The sequence below is a fragment of the Tyto alba genome, unplaced genomic scaffold, assembly GCF_018691265.1.
Source record: "Tyto alba isolate M040663 unplaced genomic scaffold, T.alba_DEE_v4.0 Super-Scaffold_14, whole genome shotgun sequence".
Lineage (NCBI taxonomy): Eukaryota > Metazoa > Chordata > Aves > Strigiformes > Tytonidae > Tyto > Tyto alba.
Genome location: NW_024881276.1, coordinates 47,733,337 through 47,758,239, shown reverse-complemented (window position 1 = coordinate 47,758,239; position 24,903 = coordinate 47,733,337). Strand labels below are relative to the sequence as shown.

Here is a 24,903-nt window from a genome sequence, read left to right as displayed (position 1 = left end):
CTCGAAGGAAGGGGCAAAGTATCAGTCAGTCAGCAGGTTGTGCGTGCAGCAGAGATAGGCTGTTGAAAAGGACTTGAACAAAGCAGCCTGTCTACATTTGTAGTTTGCATTCCTGAGCTGTGAGGCTTTTCTTCCAATTAATCCCTTTTGTAGTCTCTGTGTGATCTGTGTTAAGGTCAGTTTGTACCTTTTTTGTTTTCTGGGACTGAGCTTTCTTGGGCCTGTTCTGTTTTTCTGGGTTTTGTTCTTTGTTCTCTCTCTCCCACTCTCTCTTTTTCAACATGTATATAATACATTATTTCCCTGCACACATTATTTTACATGCCAAATACCCTGAACTTGTTGGCTTGCTGACTTAAAATTGTTTTTAATTTCAAACGGGAAATGTGAACATGAATTGCTTTGCAATTACGTTTATTCTGTGGTATCAGCTTGAGGCTGGAAAATTCAGGTGGTCTGTGGAATTTTTCATTTCTTCTCTCATAAATATTTCTGTGGATTCCATTTGGTGTTCATTAGAAGTTGCCACGTTTACCTTGCTCTAGGACTTTTTTTATCTGTAAATTTCTTGCATGTCCTTTGCACCGTGTCATAAATTATTTCCTACTCTTGCATTTCTGAAAGAACTAACTGATCTGTTTTCAAGTGATGGGATCCATACCCTACTCAGCCAGTTAGGAAAACAAAGAGTTACAGTGATGGTAACTTTTCCTCCCCACCTCCTTTGATTGCAGATCAGCTGGCTCTAGCTTCAAGCAGTATGGCAAAGGTGAAATGAGAGAAGTCTGGTGTGTGTGGTGGGGAGAGAAGCATGCTACTCGGGGTTGTGTTGAAGAAATGAGGTTCATTTAGGATTTTGTTATTAGGTTTATCAAAAGGAATTGATCAAGACATCATGATACGGGCTTTCCCCTCCAGCCAGGTTTCTGTGTACAGCATATCAGCTCCATACGACTCTGAGCAGACTGCAGGGCAGGTAAGAGACACCAGCTAAACTTTACAGTAGGAACACAGTAAATGATCTCTCTGCCCACTCTGGTGTGTATTGACCCCTGTTCTTCATATGCAAATTGCTCCTAACCAAAGTGATAGCAATTTTTCCCCCCACTTATATAGCTTGAAATGCCTGCCGCAAATAAGTAGCCGAGAAATATGTGAGTCTCATGCATGACACAGCAGATAACATGAAAGATATTGCCTCAACTTAAACCTCTTTAAAAACTAAAAGGGTAAATATACTAAAATGTGGTACAATACCTCTTCTTTTGTTGTCTTATTAATTGATGCCTTTCCATGTCTTTCTTCAGGAAAGTCCACATATTCGCTACTGCCCATCTGACGGAGAAGGCTTGTGTCAGAAGTACTGTTCCTTCAAATGGATGAGGTTGTGTTTCTGGAGAAGATGGCTTTTAGGAATATTACCTATCGTTTCTTTAATAGTTACAGTAATAGTACTAGTCCTGCACTATTCATTCTGTAAGTGTTACTCCCCAGCATGGTCTGGATGGGATGGGTATTTTGCGCTGTGCGAATGATTAGCACAAAAAGCTCTGTGCTAAACAACTAAGCATGTAATGTGTGTGTGAACTACTGACTTTCCCTTCTCCTTAATGTCTTTGCTAAAGCAACAAAATGCACAATAATTAGCAGTTGGTAGTTACACAAGAATAATGAAGATATATATTTTATCTCTATTTTTTTTGTCTCTGCTTGTGAATATCATCGTTATTGTAGATGTTGTCTTTCCCAAGAACCTATAAGAGTTAACTGTCTATCTTCTATTCACTTTTTCAAAACAGAATGGGTACCTAACTTATGTATGCTCCTTCCCAGATCTTAAGAGCCGTTAAAGCCATATCTCTTCAGGAAGATAGCACTGCAAAAAATGGAAGTTTAATGATTAAAGCTTCCTAACAGAAATGCCTCTCTGAACCTGTACCTCATTCCTTTCCTTTCCTTCTGAGCATTATTCTGTCAATGGGACTGACTCAGCTCTCTGTCTATTACTGCATGTTTCCCTTAAGAATTAATATGAAGCTTTTCTGTAATGTTATTAGGTGTGTTGTTTTGGTTTTGGGTTTTTTTTGTTTGGTTGGTTGGTTGGTTGGTTTTTTGGTTTTTTGTTCTTTTTTTTTTCCTCAGCTCCAGCTTTCTCCTTTATTTATATTGGTGGAAGTGTAGAAATTCCTAATTTGACTTATACAAATGACCTCAACGATCCAAAATCACAGAAATTCCTCCTGCAAGCAGAAGCAATCCAAAATTATGTAAGTTCCCACATAATTATAGCAATAATTTTAAAATATTTATTACAGAATCAGACTGGGCATGATGACAAGACTCCAGTTAGTCACATATTTTTTTCCTTCAAAATAGTAAGTTTAAAGCTAACAAGTGCCTCGGTGTACAGCTTTAGGAATGTAGCTAGACAGCAGGGGCTGTGTGTCTTGCAGTAAGGCCAGTGCTTTCTAGGTAATAAAACCTGGAGGTTTCCAGGTTATGGACAAATTATTCTTCTGAAAGGAATTAGGAGTGTGGGTTTGTTCTGCTTTGGTTTATTTTATTCAAACACTCTTCCTTGCTACATTTTTATCTTTTTTTTTTTTTTTTTTTTTTAATTACAGCTCCAACTCAATGCTTAACTTCTTTGTTTTGTTTTGTTTTCTCTTATCCCCCCACAACAATGCTTGCTTTCTTGCACTTCTTATGTGAGTTCTTATTTGTGAGATCAATACTGTTTCCTGGGTAAATGTGAACAGCAGTCTTAAACACAAAGCAGTTCTCTGTTAGCCTGTATTTCCCAAAAGAGCTAATCTAGTGTCTCAAAGCTGCTTTGTGCACAGCTAATACAAGTTGCTCATGTCCAGATTATATGCCGGAAATTTAAAGACTGAAACAAAAATATAAAGGTATTCATAAATGCTTCTTTTTCATGGCTAATTACCAAGAGCTATCTCAACGGTCTTGAAATGTACTGTGACTTAAAAATAACTTTTTTTTAGTGGAAATGAATGCACATTTATGATCCTTATTTGGTACATTTTGTGAAAATTATAGAGAGTGATTGTAATAGAGAGGGAGTGAGGAAGAGGAAAGGAAGTAAAAGACAAATACCTTATAGCATAAGAGATAATACTGATACTAAAATGTAACAGTTCACATTTTCTTACATCTTTATTTAACTGTCAGTTCGCAGAAACATATGGGTCTTCCTCCTTGGGAAAGTACTACTTGAAGTCTGTGGTGGCTGCTTTCAGGTAGGTACTGTTCCAGTATATGGTATAAATTTGAGATATTCAGTTATGTTTCTCTTATCTTTTTTTGTTAATTTTAAATTAATTATCTGAAAGAATATGCAGATCTCTATGACATAAATGAAAAATGCAGAAATGTACTTAAGTATGTGAGATAAGGGCTAAGCTAATATGACTGCTGTCTCGCCCCATAGAATCGGTAAGAGAAATTAAGGCTGCTTAATTTTTCCTTGGTTTATGGATTGCTTTGTAGTCTGTTCACCTACTTTTGATTTTTGAAATCACAGTTCAGCAGGTTTTTCCTCTGCCACTTGCAGAATCTTACTTTGGTTTTGTCAATTTAAATTAAGTTCATTTTTTTACATCTCTAAACAAAAACTAAAGGTGTAATTTTAGGCAAGGCACTCTACTTAAGCTCCTCATGAGAAATGTAAATACATTGACCAGATGGCTCCTACTGTCCTGGTAGTCTCTGAAAATTTCTGAAAGGTCAATTCATAGCTCATTTTGAAAGGAGGAGTGTGATGGACTGTCTCTCTGAATCACTTAGGTAATACTTTGTATATGTGCACATACAGATTGTTTATTTCAACAGGAATTGTGTGAAATATATCCAAGTATGGGCATAAAATTATATTGTCATATGGTGCTAGCCTCAGTTAAAAAATACTAAGGAAAATGTGTCTGGAGCTGTAATATAATCTTAAAAGTGTATAACTATATAGCGGGGATGGAAACATCCAATTCCATAAAAATTGTTGTGAGGATTTTCTGAGAGGTGTAGTTCTCCATCTCAGCATGTAACTGTTTAAGCAGCATATTTTCCAAGTATTTCTACTGTATAGAAAAAACAATTGTTAAACAAGAGAGCTTTTTGTCACCATGATCAACTGCAACTCTGCACAGCAGTTCAACTAGTTATGAAACTGTGCAAGCTGAAAATGCAGACTAGTGGAAAGCATGCCCAAAATACTAATTAGAGTGTATTTCTGATGCTTTCTTTTTCGTTCCACAGTGAAGGAGAGTCTGGACTTCGAGCTTACTACTGGAATACATTCTGGGCACCACAAGATATGGTTGCTTCTCTTAAAAAATTAACCCCAGTGGAACAAAAGGAAATTAGTAGTAAACAAGCAGCTCACCTCTTCAGTTCTTCTGGGGAGGAAGATTTTGATCTTGTTACAATCGAGCTTTTCGGTAACAATGTACCTGTCATTTAATACCTATTCTGTCTATTTTAATTTCTCCAGATTGTGTCTTTGGCTTGTGTGGCTGATAGTTATTAAATTTCAGTTTCAGATTCCACAGAATATGATATGATGCTAAAATCAGGTAATTATGCTTCAATCCCAACCGATATCACTTTGGGGGAAGAAATCCTGTAATGGAAAAATGGCAGTTTCCTATTTATTCTCATATCTGTAGGGACTACAAATCAAACCAAATTAGGGATCTCCCTGTCCTGCGTTCCAAATAAAGGCTGGGGTGAAAATACCTTACAGCTTTTATTCTGATGTTCTGACTAGAATGATTGAAATTTAATAGTTCCCACTGAATTGCAATGAGCTGTGGCTCCTTTTCTTGGCATCTTTTAAAAAGCTACTATACAAAATTATACATAATTTATTTGCCTTGTGACTAGATAATTTTGGTTATTCATAGTTAGTAATCAGTTAAATACTGTAGAGCTGTAATTCACTCTGCCTGATTTCTCCATATCAAGCACAACTTGAGACTGACTTCATATACTTAGAGCTCTCATTGCATGGAGAGGGGTGAAGTCAAAATGGCAAAGGAAGCAGTAGGTTTCAAGCAGAGATCGTAGCAGTTGTGGCTAAGTTCCCTCCTGCTTGCTGAGTGTGCGATGAGCCGGTGGTGGTGAGACACTCTACTTCCTTGGCCAGTGGAGGAGAAGGTGATGCAGTATGATAGGGAAACGGGGATAGAGTTGTAAAGGTAAGGGAAAAAAAAGACTAGCCAAGAAGTGCAGGTAGGCGACTGTTGCCACCTCTTCTGAAATTTTACTTGATAATTATTCTTTCAACTTAACAGTTTTTCAGTCACTGATCTAGCTTCTTTTGTATATCAGTATCCTTTGACCTGTATGCCAGGCCAGGTAACAACAGGACTCTAACTCTGATGAATCCCAAAAAGTCTTCTTATCAGTGGAGGCTGCGAGTTCCTTCTAACTATGTGGTGAGACTTGTAGTTATCACTTTACATGGTGTCACTCCAGAGAGCTGTGCATCACACCAATTATCAGCATATGATTTCCTTCTTCCTCTGCAGAACAAGATCATTACAAGGTATGCTAGTACAAAGCAAAGATGTTTTATTGACTGAAACTGTAATGATATCAAATTGATAATAAACAGACTTCCAAAATGTAAGAATCTAAATACAACTTAGTTAAAAATCTTGTATAAGGCTAAAAAGATCTTCCATATTATTCCCCCCACAATGAATTAGAATCATAGAATATCTTGAGTTGGAAGGGACCCATAAGGATCACCAAGTCCAACTCCTTGCTCCTTTCAGGACAACCTAAAATTAAACCATATGCCTAAGAACATTGTTCAGAAGCTCCTTGAACTCTGACAGGCTTGGTGCCATGACCACTTCCCTGTGGAGCTTGTTAGAAATTCCTATAGATTTTATTCTAATTTATGACAAATTTTTAATGGCTTTGATTTCATACAATTACTGTCACAATTCAAAAAAATACAGACTTTTTTTTTTTTTTTTGTAATATTGTATTCTATTACTTTTAGAAAATACATGCTTCATAGCAGTCCAGTCACAGACAAATCCCTGCTCAAACAGGGTTTGCATCTGTGGAAGGCTCTATCCTCGGAGCTGCTGTGTAGTCCATTTGCATAAGTGAGATCAGATGATATTTAACCTTCAGTGGCCACACTTCTATGCTTTCCAGAGTCAAATTTCATGTATGGACATGTTATCCACCATAAATCTGTCTTCATTAACAAAATAAATAAACAAGTCTTAGAATCTGAGGATGGATGGCTTCAAAGGGGGGAATTTTTTTTTTTTTTTAAAGACCTTTCAGGAAGAGGCTAGCTGAGCATGCAGATTCAGTTACCAGAGTCTGAAACACACTTATTTAATAGTGCTTTAACTTTCTTGAGTAGGTGGTCCTCTTCAGCTAAATTAACAGACTCATTTCTCTCCTTATGCAACAAGACACGAGAGCTTGTCATTGTTGGCAGACTGTCAGAAGGCCAGGCATGGAGAGAACACAGGGTTTTTGTAAGGAGTTAATCTCAAATTGCATAGCATTGAGAATCTCATTCCTTGTGCTGGTCTGCATCTGCTCTGCTGCTGATTATGGGTTATTGGTGGGACTGCCACTCCATTGCATGTTCTTAGCTATGGCTCAGCTTTTTAGGAACCAGAAATGTAGAGCTTGTCACGTGCAGGAAAGCACTTGGAAGCTAGAAAACCAACACTGTTATATGGTATAACATGTTCAGAGAACACCAGTGCAGTACACTGTAAGACAGAAAATTCAAGGATGTGCATTGATGTCTGTCTATCAAAGAACTGGAACAGAATTTGGTGACTGAAATGGTGTTAAAAGCCTGATGGTACCTCCAAAAAAGTTGACTTTTTTTGGATATTTTTATTGCTGCTCTAGCTAATGTGTGTTTTTGCATATGCCTAGTAGTTTTCTAAAGCTAAAAGCGGCTAGTTACATACTTAGGACAGATGCAGTATAATCAATAATAATATCTCCAATATCCATGGCAGCCAGAAATTACTGTATTATAGCCATTATTCCCCAGTGTTCAGGTCTAGGATCACACACGGTGACTAAAATGATTCTCACCACTTTTGTAAACTGCAGTAATACAGCTGTTCTGTGACAAATACTAAAGAGTGAGTGAGCTGAGATTGTGAGATGTACTGTAAAAGTAGGAGTCTTATGTGGATAACTCTTCTCACATGTGCATGTTCTGATCATACTGTGACAAAAGTTACAGTGAGAAGATAAGCCAGTCTGTCAACTGGGTAGAACATCAAGATGCTGAAAGATTCCCACACAGCAGTGCGGAGGGGAATCAAATTGTTCATTTTATAAAGGATTTGATAGGTATTATGATAAAAAGGATTTAATAATGTCTGCAAAAGAGAGACAAGTCACAGATCTGTTGTCTTGTGTCTCGCATGAAATGGGAGCAGGGAATAGCCTGCTAAAGCAGATGACTACTTTCAGTTTAAGGTTCAAAAATTTGATTTTAATGCTGCTACTCTGGATCTCAGTGACATCAAAGAACTTGGTGCAAGGCTGTGATAGAAATACTGTGTTACTGTGAGATCTGATCTTAATTTCCTTAATTTGTTTTGCATAGAAAAAGAAAACGACTAGAAATTTTTCTCACACAGATTTGTAAATCAATGAAAAGAAATCCAAAATATGCTGTGGCTTTCAAAATGGAATAAATATGAGAGTGAATTTACAGATGCAAGAAATAACATCTCAAATTACAAGTGGTAGTAAGTTTTCAAGCTTCAGGATATAAATTAACTCATCATTGTTTAAGCAAGAGAACAATGAGAAGAAATAGTTGCTATGCTCAGGGCTTTGCATCATGTGTGACCACTTTTATGACATGAAACCAAGCTGAGTGTTAATAGATTGGAAATGTGTTGGACTTGTTGTCTGTTGCATAGATGCTGTTCAACACTGCTGCATCGGCACTTGTTGCCTTCTCAGTGCTACCCACTACTTCTCAGTTCCACTATTGCTACCAAAGCAGCATAATCTGGCACTGCCTTTCTGATGCTTCTACAGGTCTGAAAACTCCAGGGCATCTGTTAGACAAGAACATCTGTGGTGTTCACCCGGAGTGACTAAGCCTCAATGCTGGGAAACTGTAGCGTCTTGTGTAGTATCAGTTGGGCGAAACAGTTAAAGGGAAGTGGTAGCTAGGGGAATACTTATGCAACACAGATGACCAGACCAGTGTTAGGTCTGCCCAGTTTCTCAGCAGAGATGACTGGAATGTGGGAAATGTTTTGGGGTTTTTTATGCAATTTTGGTAATGTTTCAGGTGGTGTGGACCTGGCGCCTGGACTCCTCCTGTTGTACGTTTAACTTCGTCAAGTAATGTAATGTTGCTTACCTTCTCACTGGACCGAAGAGAAGAAAGCAGCATATTGAAAGCTCACTTTCAAGCCATTCCTAAAATAAGTAAGTAATTAATAGAAACAAGCATCTGATGTAAGAAGACTTATTCCTGTTGTTGCCTCTAAAAAAGCTGATATTGCCTGAACATTTCTGGGGGGGAGGGAATGTTGGCATATATATCAGGGAATTGTCATTCTGATCTACTTTAAAAAAAAAAAAAAAGTCTGAGAATTGAACAAAGAATAGAGAATATCCTTTGGTTTGGGAGAATTTTTGTGCTCCTGATTGCTACCCAAGCCATACTTCCCAGACATTACTCTTCCTACATGGGTAACACTGAGCAATGGTAGCAGAGCAGCCAGCCAGATAGCACTACAGGCTCTATATGTGTAGGCAAAGCTAGATAGCCCCAGTGACAGAGCAACACTTCTAACAGTTTTGGCAATCTATCCCCAGCTCAGGGAACGTGTTTTTAATGAAAATAGAAAACAAGAGCAAATACTTCTAATGTGTCTTTTATCCTTTTCTGAAAGCACTGTTCAGTGTAGTTAACTGTGTAAAAAAAAAAAGTGTATTCAAGACCCAAGAAGGATATTCCAAACCTATGGAGTACCATGAATTTTGCAGGAGTTCTGGGTGATTAATGAAGTATTTTGAATAATGATAAACTGTAGTATTTTACAGGAGATAGAGGGGCTTCACCGGTGAAAGTTTAGACAGTTATTTGGTAAGGTCTAAGTGAAGGAATTTTGACAATCAAACAAATGACTATTTTTTTATCTCATGGAGTAAATTGTTGTATGGGATAAACTTCTCCAAAGCTTACACATTTTGGCTTATGTCTGTGGATGCTGCTTAGGAAAATACTCATCCCATGCACATTACAAACTAGAATTGCTTTATTGTTCTGAAGATGGTCACTCCAAATGACATATGGCCCAGGTTTTGCCACAAAATTTTGCAATTTTCAGAATTGACTTAATTTCCGTTATATTCATGTTTGCAGTTACTAAGTTACCTAAAGGGAACCAAAGCACTAAGGACTGGATATCTAGGATAGATCTTGGTAGAAAATAAAACCTCAAAGATATTGTTCAAATGTGACATGAATTTTCAAACAGAAGACTGACACATAAAATTCCTGGTTTACATTAAATTAATTAGAGGTTTCACTTCACTGGGCTAATTGCTGTTTAATATTTGAATATCTACAGAAAGGTTAGAAGTAAATTGGAAGAGGGATGTCTGTTGTGTCCACATTTAATTGTTTCTTCCACTTACCACAAAAGGATGTTTTTTTCAAAAAATACTTCAGAGGTATTTTGTAATTATTCTTAATTGTAATTTGATCCAAAAATAAGAGAAAATCAGCATGATAGAGAAGTGGAAGTTATGTGATTTTTCTGTTAATACAGGCAAAACCTGAGTTTAATACTGTCACAACCCATTCTTCTAACTCTGTATAGAGAGAAGGGCCCTAGCAAGAGAAGTAGGCTCTGCACTTTTAGCCCAGGTGAGATAACTGTGTTCCTTGCTGATATATTTCTCTCCCAGTGTGTGGTGGTCATTATATATCCTGGAATGGGACACTGAGTTCCCCTTATTACCCAAGTTACTACCCACCAAACATTGACTGCAGCTGGATCATCAGAGTAAGTGCTGGGAACTCTTCTGAGTAGTGATGACTTTGCTTTACGTGACATAGACGTAAAATTGGGAGAAAATGTTTTTTGATGTGGGTGAAATGGAGAAAAAACATACTAAGACCACTGCACCTGACTTTTTCTCAAGCACCCATTTCTTTCCTGTCCTATGCACAAGTGCCAGCTATGGGAGGGAAATATTGCCAGCTTCCAAAAGTCTGAGTATTACTCATGACAGTATCAAAGTTGAAGTGTAAGATGAAAACTGGTAGCAGCCAGAGAAAACCACTAATAGTCAGGGCTTTGTTTCTATGTCAGAAAGAAAAATTATCATGAAAGTCATGCCTCACATGATGGATACCACACTGTATTTCCCTGAATTCTGCAGAAACAGGACCTTCTCTGGTTCAGAAATTCAGCTCTGGATTTCCAGCAAGCCCTTTGATAGGACTTAGAATCTGCTCATGATTTCCACCAACTTCCAGCTGTGTTTATCTGTTGCTCCATTAAGTATTTAACTACTTTTTTGACTTTCTCTGGAAAAGGTTGCTCTTCATGTCTATGAATTGGTAACAGTCTCTACCTTTCATCTGCTCAATGAAAATTATTAGCAGCTTGTAGCACAAAACTCTCATCTATATGCAGGAAGGGAAAGAAAAAGTCATTCTAAAAAAGAGGTCTCAGCTAATTCAGTTGAGTGACCAGCTGCCATAGACATCTTAAATCTCTTATCTGACCTACTGGAACATGTGGCAGCACAAACATAGCATGAACCTCAGATATAGTGCTTTGTGCTGGTTGCAGGAATGCTTACACTCCTTTATCTGGTGCAGTCTGGCCAAAGTTGGGTCTAAAAAGATTTCTGTACATGTTTAAAATAGCAAAGTTTTTTTGGTTCTTTAAAGGTGCTGATTTGTGTAATTAAAAAATGCAGTAGTTTCAGCATGATAATAAGTAAAACAAGATTTAGCATTTTAGAAGCACAGGTCTTTTCATTTTGTGGATGTGTGTGTCAGGATACTTATCCTTTGATTTTTAGGCACCATTACCAGGCTACAAGCTCTCATTAAAAATCCTCATAATACAAATTCAAGAGAAGTCTCCAGGGTCCAGTAAATGTGATAAAGACTGGTTAGAAATTGATGGGGTTAGGTGAGTAAATGCATTATTTTCTGACATATTAATTTGCACTTTGATGTTTTGTGCAACATAGTCTACTTAAGAAAAAGCATCTCACCATTTCTGGTGTAGAAAGACACATTTCAACAAAAGTTGGCATGCTTCCACTGAATTTCAGCAGAGTAATGTTCTTAATCCTGCCCTAGTATCAAATGTTAGTCATTATGCTAATTTAAGCATCCTGCTTTTTCTATGGTGTTAGGCATTTACTTACTTTGTTGTTTCCCTTAAGAGCAATGACATAGAAAACTGCAAGATTTTATGCAGCTGCAGTTGAACTGTAAATCTGTGGCAATGGTCTTGATGTGGGTAAAGAGCTTGTGTCATCTGAAGTTTCATTTTCTATACCACTTTTCAGTGATTGTAATTGCTTTCTGTTAATAAGATAAATCACAATGTGTGTGCTTAAAACATACAAACACCACTTCCCTCACCCCATTCCCCCCCCAAAAAAAAACCAAACCAAATCCCAAACAGCAATTTTCAGAGTGATTTGTCTCTTGGAAGGAGCATATTGAAACCGGCAACAGCTGTTGGATTTGACTGTATGATTCCATTACTGGATTTGTAGCCTTTGGGTTTGCAAACCTAAATGGGAAATCTGAAATCAAGCATGCTTAGAAGTGGTTTGTATTTATAAGGTAGATTCTGACATCGAACATCTTGCTGTATTTTGTTTCAAAGTCTGCTAGTCCCAGAAAAGTTGCAGAGTGGAAGGCACTTGTAAATAGTCTTTCTAACACCTCTGTTAACACTAAAAAATAGCTGCTCTTTATTGTACTGTTTTCAAGCTTTTTGGCATTGCTAGCCATCAGTAAAAGGAGAGGCAGCTGGATGGTAATGGTCAGTTTGGTTAAAAATTAATTATTCTCATTTTTTCTTGCTAGGTACTGTAATACTCCTTCAGAAAACAACAGAAACAGAGAATATGGCTATTCTGTCGCAATCAACTTCCATTCTGATGAACTGGTCACCCACAGAGGGTTTTATATTGAATACAAAGCCTTCAGTCACACAGACCGTAAGTGAATAAACACATACTTTAATTTTTAAGGAGAAATTTTTGAGAAACTATGCTTGACAGACCAACCGCATGCAAATCAATCTGCCTTTTTTCCTTAATTTAGCTGCAAGAGATGAATGTTTAAAATGTTATTATGTATTTAATTGAACAAATAGATGTACAAAATTAGATAAAATATGCTTTTAGAAGCTGGTACTTATTTTCTAACTTTTAACAACACTTCTGTAAAATGGGAAGTAAAAGTTCTCAATTTCTTCAGATCTAATTATTTGGCATTTTGTTAACATCTTAAAATAGCCAGGTTGCAACATGAAAACAGTATGGCAGAGAGCCTCTAAGCACAATTCTTCTGCCAACAGGAGTTAACCATAAATAATTTTCATTTTAAAATCACAACTCAACATGTTCTGGATCAGCTTCCAGGTTTAGACAAGCTACTGAAGTTTTCACTGGGAGTCAAAAGAGGACCCCTTGCTAGCAGGTGTTGCAGAAATATGACTGGGGTTCTTATAGCCCTTTCCTGACTCCCCGGTCTGTGTGCTTTTGCATCAGTGTTGGATTTCTGAGGGGTGCTTCCAGAGGGTGGAACAGGGATTTTCGGGAGATACACATATTTACTTGTGACATTTCTTTGAAAAGATACATCTGCAATGTATTCTTTTTAAATGCCTTCTCTGTCCTTTACCCAAATAATGTCTAGGTAGCTGAAGTTCTCTGTGATTTCAAGAGATCAGTTCAGTTTGTGAAACCTCTCCAGATCCTCAGCTTGCTTGACTGAGTTTAGTTCTATTTGTTGCTGACTTAGAAGTGTTTATGTATTAGGATCTCTGGTAAGATTCTTCCTTCATGCCTTTCATTAGAAATAAGTAGTGGATTTTGAGGGCATTCATTCTATGGGACCCAGATATTTTCAGGGATTACTTTTCCCACCAATGTGTGTTTCTTTCTACTGGAAGAAGTTACAAAATACACTGTGTCCTATGGTTACTCTGGTTACTGCCTCAAAAACGGTTCACAGACGAGTCAAAGCCTAAGAATACCTTTTTTAACAGAGAAAATCCCCAATCTTTATTGCGTGTACAAGTCTGTATTTCCTGTGTGCTCTGCTCAGTTTCTAGCACCGAGCCAGTAAGCAGATGGCTCAAAGTTGTGTAATCAATCCTTAGTCACAATCTTAAGGATCTGTATTAAGACTCACCAGGAGGTATAGATTAGGTGTGGTATGTCAGTATCAAGTCGACACAGTAAAGATATTTGTGGAGGGATATCTGAGAGAGCAGAGTGTATTGAGAGCACTGGGCTTCCACAACAGCCTTGCCTGTAGCAATAGTAAGGGGGGAGGGGAATAAATTAATTTTCTCCCACACCTTTACTACCTGCAGTCACCCACCTCAAATTAGCTTCTTCTCATCGCTGGGAGCCTACCAAAGCAGGGTTATTAAAAATAACAAGCACTGCTCTGAGCTGACCTGGAAAGCAAATACCAGCCATCAGCTGAATAACTTCAGGGAGTGGTGACAAGAACACATAGAGACTCCTGCTCAGAACTAGTGCTGCTGCGTAGCGTGTGCTTTCCGCCCACCTGTGCCACATGCAAGGCAGTGAAGAGGACTAAATGACTCGAGATTCAAACTGATTAAATAAACGTGGTCCTTCAGTCTGATTTAGCTGTTAATTTGCCTGCAGTGCTAGAGGGGAAAAAGTTTAAATTGACTCAAGTGGGACAGAAAGAGGAGTTTTTTGGCTACTTACTCTTCCACAGATCATCTCTTTTTTTAATATTTTTTTATTTTTTAAGGCACATCTAAAAAAGTGGAAGAGAACAATTTTGATATATTACAAAGGAACACCTTAGCATCAATATTAGTTTTTAATTTAAGTGAAAGTGAAAGAAATGCTTGGTGAAAGGTTATTTCATAACAAAATTGCTAGATTTGAAAGCTGTTTGATAAAGCACTTATTCACACTAGACATGAATTTGGAGTGTAGTAGCACAGAGATTATTTTCTACATTTTAATGCCAGAAAATTTGTATTTCTAATACTAAGGAAAATGCCTAGTTTTGACTAATATTTTTTTTTCTTCTCCTCTGATGCTTCTGTGTAAACTATATTACCTTAATAAATGGAAGAGGTGTTCACTATTGATAGTAATTATATATCTGTACTGAATCAGTTTCAATCCTTAGAGTGAAGTAGTGAATGTGAATTTAATTTTCTAAGTCTATTTATGTGAATATTGATTCATTTAATTCACACTGCTTGATAAATATCTTTGGCAGATTATGCCAAGTAAGATGGCATTTCCTTTTTCAGCATTCAATTTATTTTAGGAATGACACTAGCTTTGGTTTTTAATAGCCATTTTAATATTTTTTCGTGGTACAGTCCTGCATTAATGCATTTAGCCTGTAACAGCATTTCTTAGTTTTCTAGTTTGTCTTTAGATGTGCAGATAGAACGTGTTCCTTCAAGCAATCAGTGTGAAAGCTGGAAAGTCTGCTGAGATGGTAGTGATGAATTAGAGTATGGTAGGGCAATTATTTCTTGTTTCTGTTCTCCTGTAAAGTTTGTTCCAGAAAGTTTAGAGACTGGCTGAAATTGTCTAAAATATTGGTGACTATCTTTAAGATCACATGAAGGATGTGGGTGAAGAACTAAAAGTCTGGAGGAGGAGCTGTGTAATGGATCTTTTTAGAAAGTGGGAGAACAGAAAAAATTAGGAGGGAATTTTATGACAGTTTTACAAGTTAAACTTTAAAAAAAAATAAGCAACAATTAGTCAGAGTAAACTATTTATAAACGGGGGAAAAGGTATTAAAAATGAGCATGGAGTTTTTTATTTTGTTTGAATTGATGGCTGTGAGAGAATAAATAGGGAAGAAGTACTTTGACACTGTCTTCCATGACAAATTTATCACTATGTAAATGAAAAAGTGAGAGGAAAATACAGGAAACTGTTTCCAGAGAATGATTGCTAATGACTCATTACCAGAAAGGAAGGATTATTTTTATTGTCATTCTGCCACTATCTGTTACGGGACATCTCATAATTTTTGTTAGTGATCTGAATGATGGATTGGAGAAGATGTTTATGAATTAGGAAAAGTGCCACACATTAGAAAGAGGCGTTTATTTAAGAGATTTACAAATGATCTTGACAAGATGGAGAATGTATATGGAGAAAATGATATTCCATTCAATAAAGACAAGATCTAAAGTAATCAAATACACATGTGGATTGCGTAAGTTGTTTTTCTGCTGAAAAATGGCTGGGAGGTGATAGTGGCTCAAAAGCTGACTTGAGAGTTGCAAAGTCATAAACTTTCTGTGTGTTTTGTGTTTGTTTGTTGTTTTGTTGGTTGGTTGTTTTTTTAAAGTGTCATACTAGGATGCAAGACAGAAATTTGAAAAGATCTTCCCAGTCACCAGCAGTAAGGCTTCATCTAGAGAACTGTATCCAAATTGGGAACTGCACATCAAAGATAGGGAACAATGAAGAGATGCCAGAAAGAGAGACCAGAAGGTAATCCAAGGTCAGAGAGCACAGCACAAGTTAGGTAATGCAGCAAGTCTCTCTGTCACTGGAGGCTATCAAAACTAAGGTAGTCTAATGTCTGGGATAGACAACACAGTAATGTCAAGGTGATCTCTGGTAGGGAATATAGCACGTGGCTGCTAGTCAGGTACTTGGATTATAAAACATTTACAGACCTTTTTTCTTCAGGTTGTAATCCAGAACAGTTGGACTGTGGTGATGGGAAGTGTAAGCATCAGTATAAGACTTGTAAAGATGATGACAGCTGTGAGGACAGTGATGAAAACAACTGCTGTAAGTACATATCTTTAGCTATTTTCCAAAAGGTGGTGGAAGGAGAGAAGCAAAAATACGCTTATTTTATTGGATAAATGTAGTATTTTTATATATTTTTTCATAGCAGAAAGTGCATGTTTCATAATGTGCAGAGTATAATTAGTTCTTGGGAGAGTCTAAAGAAGAAATTAATGAAGTAAAATCCAAGATAACAGTGATATAAGTTAGATGACCTAACTGCAGCTTGCTGTGATCCTGTTAGAAAAGCATGTTTTCCCCTACTGCTGCCAGATCAGTACCAAATAATGTAAGGGAGAGAAACATAATAGCTCTGGGACTTTTGCCCTCTGACACATGCATGGTCTCTTTACTGTAGATCCACCATGGTTACAGACATTGCTGGTACTACTATTGTCACTCTAGAGACTCGTTGCATTTTGTCTTTATAATTTTTGCCTTGCTTTGAATCTTAGGTCCTTAGGGTAGCCAGGAGTATGTCCTTGTTTGTTTAAAAAAAAAAAAAAATCCCTCCCACTGGTTAGAGGTCACTGTAAAAAACTGATAATAAAAATTATAGTAATGGAAGCATATTACTGACATCTGTCAGGATTCCCACATAATAAACTGTGATAGTCCTTAGTCAAAAATTTATTGGAGGTAGGTATAAAGCTCTTCCACAATTTTCTCAACTTCCACTTAAAAACAAAAAGGTTGACTTCTAGGTGATATCTGCTGTGAAGATTTATAATTTGTAATGTCAGTAGAGCTGGTGAAGGTAAAACAAGAGATCTGAGCCTAGCTTGCTTAGTGTAGAGTTAAGTAAAACTGGAGTGAGGAGAGTTGGAGACTGTTTGGTCTTTTTCCTCATGGACACTGGAAACTGAAATTAGTGTGATCATTAATCAGAGTGGAACATTTTCCCTGTCCCTTTTGCATAGAGCATCCAGTTTACACCAGTACAGACTATGACTTCAAGCAGACTGGAATGTTTATCTTTGAACAACTTTCACTGAGTAGGTCAAATGTGCAGGTTTTTTTAATCATTTGAAACCATGGCTCCAAACATGTGACACTGTCTTCTCTCTCTTATTTCAGCCTACAAAAGTTGCTCCCCTTATGCATACAAATGCCTCAATGGAAAATGTTTGCTGAAACAAAATCCTGAGTGTGATGGGAAAATAGACTGTGCAGATGGATCTGATGAAATGAATTGTGGTGTGGTAACATTTATTTAAAAATTAGTTAATGACTTGGAAAATTGAGTCAGAAATTTATGGTATGGCCAAGCATTATTGGATTAAGAATTGATTAAACCAGATGTGAATTTTAAAAAGATGAATCTCCTGGTAACATCTGTATGAAAATGTCTATCTTGAATTTTACACTGTTTCATTTTAAATCCACTGATCTATTCTGTCTATAATGAATTATTTGAAGCAGTGCATGCTTCCAGGATAAGCTGGTAGGTCTTACTGCTTGTTTGAGCTGAATGAAATGCAGTCAAGGAGCTGTGAATGTAAGGAGGGAAAAGATATGAGATTTTATTTAAGTGAACTTTTGAAAACAACCCAGTTTAGAATTGTGCTTAAATGTCTTTCAAGTCATGAACCTCTTCAGAAATATGTAAGGGAGAATAGGCAATGATTGGTTTACTCCTGACTTGCCCACTGGATGAAAATGGGCAAGTACCCTTACCTTTTTACCAACTACACAGTAAGAAAATACATTTTTTCCAACAGCTTTGAGGTTTATGGATAATTATTAAACATAGCAAAGTGAAATGAGCTTGTGTATTTTTTTATTTTATTCAATTATTTCTATTAGCTTGTGGAAGACACCAGCTTAAGAAAAACAGAATTGTTGGAGGTGAAAATGCAAGATCTGGAAAGTGGCCTTGGCAAGCAAGTTTACAGATGGGAGTACACGGCCATGTGTGTGGTGCATCTGTTATTTCCAACAGGTGGCTCATATCTGCTGCCCATTGCTTCCTGGATTCTGATTCTGTGAGGTATGAAGAAGTTATACTGTCATAAAGTATTTGCAGTTTAATAACCTTACAGTGTTGTTTTCATAAGTCTACAGTAGCTATTCCTTATCTAGATAAGTTGATTCAGGGTATAACTGTGACATGACATCACTACATGCACCCTCAATATTGTATTCTGCTGGCTTCAAAAGTCCTAACTATCTGAAGTAATTATTTGGCTTCCATTTCCAGTGAATCCTGCATGATAAAACACACTGTATTGTTAGATTTAGGGTAAACACCCTTTATTTTTTAAAAAAAAAAAAAAAGGCAGGGATTTTATGTTTAGGAGCCATGGCCTTTTCTCCTAATAAAAGAACTATTGTCCTTTTGTGCAAGTGGTGTGTACAGCTCACCAGTGTTTAGTTTAAGTAATGTAAATTGAAAAGACATACCTCCCACATGTGGCAAGGAGGAAATAGAGTTTAGTAATATGCTTTTCTGACTTCCAAGGCATGGTGCATTGCAAGGAATTGGTCTTATAGCTCCAGGAAAGTATTTTCAAAATAGTAAGTGAAAACATGATGTAATGTTTTAGGAGAGAGAGACTATAGTGCATCTATCTTCCTAAGTGGTATTCTACTCCATTCACTTTGGTTTTGAAGAATCTCATCAAATACTGCAAGGTAGATGAAATGTTGTGAATTGACACTGCGTTATTTTCAAATGGGGCATTCTAAACCCATTCTCTTTACAGATACTCCGTTCCTTCAGGATGGAGAGCATATATGGGCTTACATACTATTAATGAAAAGAGCAGTCGTGTAGCTGTGAGATCAATCAAAAGGATTATTGTTCACCCTCAGTATGACCAATCTATCTCAGACTATGACGTTGCCCTGTTGGAAATGGAGACGCCTGTATTCTTCAGTGAGCTGGTACAGCCCATTTGTTTACCCAGCACCTCTAGAGTATTTGTTTATGGAACTGTCTGCTATGTAACTGGCTGGGGAGCCATAAAAGAAAATAGTATGTTCATTTTCTGGATATACTTCTTGCAAATTTGGCTTAATTTTAAACTCTAACAATGAATATAGTCGTAGGAAAAAATACCTGTGGTTTACTTAGTAGGTATTTAAAAGCTAGAAAATGTCCTCTTCGCTACAGTCTGTGAATTCTGAATGCTTGCTTGGGAGGCAGGTGCTAAGTGACAATAAGCGTACTCAGGTGTCACAGACCACTGAAAAGAAAATTACTATAGATTTATAAAAATGTGGCCATTTTCACACTCATGGCTCATTTTATCTTGTGAATAGATCATAAGCAATTTTACCCGTAAAGAAAACAGCAACTTGAAATTATTGCAGAGAAAGAATTCGTCTCTAAGACAGAGTTTGACAATACAGGGCCATGAACAGCAATAATTGCACACACGTTGTGGATGTTTATTTATTTTGTCTGTCTTAACCAAAGGCAATTTAATGTATGCCCTGTGAAGAGTTCTGCCTCTGTGCAGCTTGGAGTAGCATGCTGCAGTGGGGAGGCAGGAAAAAAGCAAACAGAGTTGAAGAGGGACGGTGGGGGAGCCCATGAGATATTGACCCTCTCTTGGCATTTAACAGGAGCCAGCTTTGAATCCTGGGCTGAGACAGCTCCTCAGCATTGCAGTGGTCCCCACAACTGTGCTGAGACCTAGTTCCTCATGTTTTACCAGAAACCATATGCTATAGTAATTCTAGATTTCTTAATATGCTTTTTTTTAAAAAAGGTTTAAATCTAGATAATAACGTAATAGATTAATGAAGTGCAAATGGCTTTACAACTAATGCCATCATAAAATGTCTTGCTTTCTAACAGAATGATTTAGATAATATTTAAAAGTCAATATAATGGCATATGAAAAAAATATATTTTCCTGTCTTACCTGTTTCATTCCCAATTCACCCTCAGAGCTGAAAGAGCAAACAAACCAAAACCCAGTACTTCCTCTGATCCTTTAGGTATTGAAAGGGTTACATTCACTGTTGGGCCAAAACACGACTGAGGATATTTATTTCAAAATGACACAGATCTCAATACTACAGTACAGAATTAATCTCTTTGCATCACTTGTGACTTACAGGCTTGTGTTTTTTTAATTATTTATTTTCCCCCTCTCAGCTTCATTCCTCGGCTCCTTCCCTAAAAGTGAGAGGATGAAAAGAATGTAGAAATTTCATTTAGTAAGACTTGGACAATGTTTGGGGCACAACCATAGTGTAAATAACAACAGAAAGCTTTAGGCATGATTTGAAATGACATTTAAAATCACACTGTCTGAAATCTTGTATTATACTTACAATGTGCATGCTTTTTTTGCTACTTTCTGTTAGAACAAGCTCATAAGGATAAAGACTAAGGAAATGAAATGGAAAGGTGCTGCACAGGGATCTTGTTGTGGTTTAAACCTGGCCAGCAGCCAAACACCACATAGCTGCTTGCTCACCCTCCCGCACCCTGGGGAATGGGGAAGAGAATGGGATGGGTAAAGGGAGACTCTTGGGCTGAGATAAAAACAATTTAATAATTGAAATAAAATAGAACAATAACAGTAATAAAAAGTACAAATAGGTAATGCACAGTGTGATTACTCACCACCTGCTGACTGTTACCCAGCCTGCTCTTGGCTAACGATCCCAGAAAAAACAAGATCCCAAAACCGCAATCCCAGAAGTGAGGCCCTCCTTCCCAGACGACCCTCCTCTATATACTGAGCATGACGTTACATAATATGGAATATTTTATTGGCCAATTTGAGTCCAGTGCTCTGTCTCTGCTCCCTCCCAGACTGCACACCTGCTCATGGGCAGAACGTGGAGAGTTGGCAAGTCCTTGATCTCTTTAGCAACAACTGAAAACACCAGTGCATTATCAGCATTCTTATCATACCAAATCCCACACTGAATCCAAAGCACAGCACTACTCTAGCTGCTAAGAAGAAAAATTAACTCTATCCCAGCCAAAACCAGGACAGACCTCTATGTCTAGAGAGTAGTGCAGAAAACAGCTTTCAAAAGCTGAGGGCAGGCAGCAATTAACGGAGTGGAATTACTCTCCTATCATCAGCTGGGTAGATTTTGAGTTTAGAACAATTATCTTTTGCTTTGACAAGTGGTATCTCTGTTAGAAATCTGTACTACCATAATGTCTGCAATACCATTTGTATTTTTTCTAGGTCATCTTGCAAAAACACTGCAGGAAGCTCGAGTGAGAATAATTAACCAAAGTGTCTGCAACAAGCTGTATGATGATCTTATCACATCACGTATGCTGTGTGCTGGGAATCTTAATGGTGGAGTTGATGCATGCCAGGTAATGTGGAATGTATAGAAAAACTACAAAAGAATACTTGCTTTCATTGAATAACTGTTCAGAGTTGTGGGTTGATTGTGGTTTTTTTTTTCTTTTTGCCTTAGTAATAGAGCGAGATGTATTGAGTGTATGGTTAAGTTAACATGGCAATTAAAGTTTACAAAATTAGGAAGGAAATTTGTCATAGATAATCTCTGAAACTCTTGAGAAATGTCATTTTGCAAAACAAGGGGTAAAATGTGTTGAAAATAATTTTTTCTTCTTCAACAGTTACATTTCATATAAAAGAACATAGATGTAAGGCTAAGGAGACTAAAGTTAGGGCCATCTTTGATTTTTGCTATCCATATTGATTTTCTTTTCCTTTTTTGATGTCCGGGTGCAGGTTTAATAAAATACTGTAACATTATGATGAGTAATGTATTGTCACAGTTTCAAAGAAATACAAAAGGCAAAGGCAAGCTAGGTTCAGTAAATGCAGTTGCAATGCTGCCTTTTAGTTTCAAATGTTCATTGATGTGTATAACTACAAGTTTTGATTACATCATGGTATCATAAGTTATATGACCTAGTTTATTTCCACACACAATCAGAAACTGCTCTTTGGATGTGCTTCAACCGTCTTGACTCTGCCTTCTTTCTCCTTTTCAGTTATTCGGCTAGTCATGCACTTTATCAGTATTTAAACTTATCATGATGAATATCCATTCTCAAAATTACAAGCATGGTTGTTATAATAGTTACTATATAAAGAGAGAAAAATACGTTATTGATTTTTAGACTGTGGTAATTTTATAGAATTATTGTGTAACATATTTTACTATTTTAATGCAATAGAGTAATTTTTGCAAGATTATAGCTCATAATGGGTCAAACTTCTTTATACATGACAGACTTTTGGCAGGATCTTCCTGCATTCTCTAAGTTCTAATTCAATTAATTATTATTTTTGTTAACTTTATGTACAATTTGTGTATAGCCTTAGACCTTGGAACAGTTTTGCTAAAACACGTTGGTTTAGAGGCTCGATGTTCCTCCAAAAAATGTGTTTCTTAAGAAGTGCCCTTGAATTTTCTGATGGACGTCTTAACCAATTCAGCTACATACCATATTTGTCAATCCAGTTTCCAACATAATATGCTGTGTTTGAGTCTCAGCTTGCTGGCCCTCTGGGCCTGTAAATTCTTAGTCTAGGTAGCATCTTTGCTACTTCTTTCTTTTCTATCACTAGTGTATTTCTTGTGCAGTGCTAGGGAGGACTGATGTTGACAGGTCAGGAAATGCCCACAGCACCCTGAAACCCTTTTACTACAGTTCCAGATCTGTGGGCATCCTGATTTGTTTCATTTCTTCATGTACATGTAAGCTGTGCATGTACTGCACAGATTACGTGAAGCTTCCAAACACCTTTCATCTTTAGAGAATGGGATACTTAGAGTGAGAAATAAAATATTTACTCTTTCAGACTCTGTTTTCTTATCACTCTAGGATGGTCTTTGATCTTGGTTCCTCTTTTTAGGATCCTTCCTCTCTCGACCGGCATACAGTCCTCTCGATTTTTCAGAACTGGCTGAGTAATTAGCTGGACTGTATACCCTCCTTTCTCTAGTCACTTTGAGATCAGCCTCTTGGATTATCAACATTGCCAGTATGACAGCAGCCTGAGAGAGAGGAAGAACTGTTCTGGCTTCTTTTCTTATCTCTAGATAATTTTGTTTGGGTGATGAAGGCTTTCTATTGTTAATCTTTTCTCAGTACATGGCTTTCTTCTGACCTCTTCCATGTTTTAGCTCCAACTGGGGGGCAACAAACAAACCCCAGGGTCAACATGGAGGCTGCTGGGTGCCCGGTATGTGTAAGGAACAGCCGCAGACACGAGCAACATTCACAGCTGCTCGGAGTTCTGTGACCTGGTCTGTTCCCAGGCGGCATACAAATTTAAAACAATGAAGGGCACAAAGCATTTGTGAGCCCAAATGCATTTTGATCCTGTGAACTGAACTAAATGAGTTTTTACTTTTCTACATTGCTTTACAGAGCTGCGTGTTCCCTTTGAGAAGCCAGTTCTTATCTGCACATTCCTCAGCCTTTGTTCCTCCCTCTCCCACTATGAATGTAGACAGTCTTGATTATGAAACTACTGATTATACTTAATTGCGCCTGGTTTGTTTTTTTGGTTTTGTGTTTATTTTGGTTTGTGTTTGTTTGTGGGTTTTTTTTTGGTTGGGGGGAGTGTGGTATCTTTCTGTTCCTATTTAATAAACATCGTAAGATTTGTGCCTTCAACCTGTGAACAATTTATGGTAAAATGTCAGCACAATTCCCATTTTTGAACCTTATCTTCTCCTCTTCCAGTCAGCCTGTGATCAGTTGCTTTATGAATCCTGTAACAGGACATTAGCAATGAGTAATTTTTCAAACAGCTTCTTTCCATTGCTTTATATTGATTAGTGTGCTACTTCCATAAGTTAAAATAAATTTAGTAAATTTGACATCTATCTAGATATATTCTATCCAGAAATAGAGTCTAATGTTAAATTCTAATTTGAGAAAGGGAGGGGCAGGTATTTACTTATTTACTGTCCTTAAGCAATCTAACTTGTTATGGTGCTCTGTTTGTGTGTGTGAGGGCGTGCACTAATGGCTGAACTCCATTTTAGGGAGATTCTGGAGGTCCCTTGGCCTGCACAGGGAAGGGAAATAAATGGTACCTTGCTGGCATTGTGAGCTGGGGTGAAGGATGTGCTCGGCGCAATCGTCCTGGTGTGTACGCTAAGGTGACGGCACTTTATGACTGGATTCGTCAGAATACAAACTGATGTGCCAAGGAGAAAATGCAGATCATCTCCCTTATGAAAGCTGCTTCCTTCCATCATGTCCATCTCTAACGATATAACATGAAAATGCCATTGACTGTTTCTTTGTGAAAGAATGCACTCTTCTTATGAAGAAACTAGCATTTGTTGTTCACCTAGCAGTAGCTGTTCTGATTCAGAGCAGCTTCAGATACCTTATGGATTAATTTTCCTTATCCTCAGCAGCAGAAACAGCACTGCCTTAAAAACAAAATAAAATGGATTAGAACATGTATCAAAAATCCAGCCAAAGCTTTCTTGCAAACCTCTCCCCTCCTTCTATTTCCTTTGATATCTATGTATGTTTCCACATACACGTATCTGGATATTCATGGCCAGGTCCCATATATACTCAACTCATATTACCTTAGTGATATTACAGTGATATTCTAAACATAGATAACTATTTCATGTGTCTTGAAAATACAAATACTATAATCAGTATGGTGTACAAAACTGAGATTAATTCATTCTCTAGTTATGCTGCCACTGCATGACTGTTCCTTTCTGGGCTGTAATTTTTGTGCTGTCTCCTGTGTTTTCCTAAAAACGTCAGATATATAGCTCACAAATGCTAGGATGCAAGAAGTTTTCATAAAAGAACTGAAAGAGCATCACTTAGGTTGTTTGGGATGATGTTTAAATAAAAGGAAAGAAATACTCAAATTA

The 24,903-nt window shown here is 37.3% G+C and overlaps 1 protein-coding gene and 1 long non-coding RNA gene across 2 annotated transcripts; one reads left to right on the top strand and one right to left on the bottom strand.

Moving 5' to 3' along the window:
• Positions 1–806: 806 nt before the first annotated feature.
• LOC104357909 (transmembrane protease serine 7) lies at positions 807–24,878 on the top strand. Its single transcript, XM_009963415.3, has 17 exons — positions 807–976; positions 1,308–1,476; positions 2,143–2,267; positions 3,190–3,257; positions 4,270–4,451; positions 4,548–4,586; positions 5,344–5,560; positions 8,327–8,466; positions 9,958–10,055; positions 11,086–11,198; positions 12,113–12,246; positions 15,976–16,080; positions 17,158–17,277; positions 17,887–18,070; positions 18,786–19,057; positions 21,243–21,379; positions 24,040–24,878. The coding sequence occupies exons 1-17, from the start codon at positions 896–898 to the stop codon at positions 24,196–24,198; spliced, it is 2,343 nt and encodes a 780-aa protein (XP_009961717.3). The 5' UTR covers positions 807–895; the 3' UTR covers positions 24,199–24,878.
• On the bottom strand, positions 17,844–20,830 carry LOC116964753. The gene is made up of 3 exons (XR_004408928.2): positions 20,663–20,830; positions 20,149–20,209; positions 17,844–18,063 (listed from the first exon to the last, which is right to left on the bottom strand). It is a non-coding gene; the product is annotated as an uncharacterized LOC116964753 (long non-coding RNA).
• Positions 24,879–24,903: the final 25 nt, after the last annotated feature.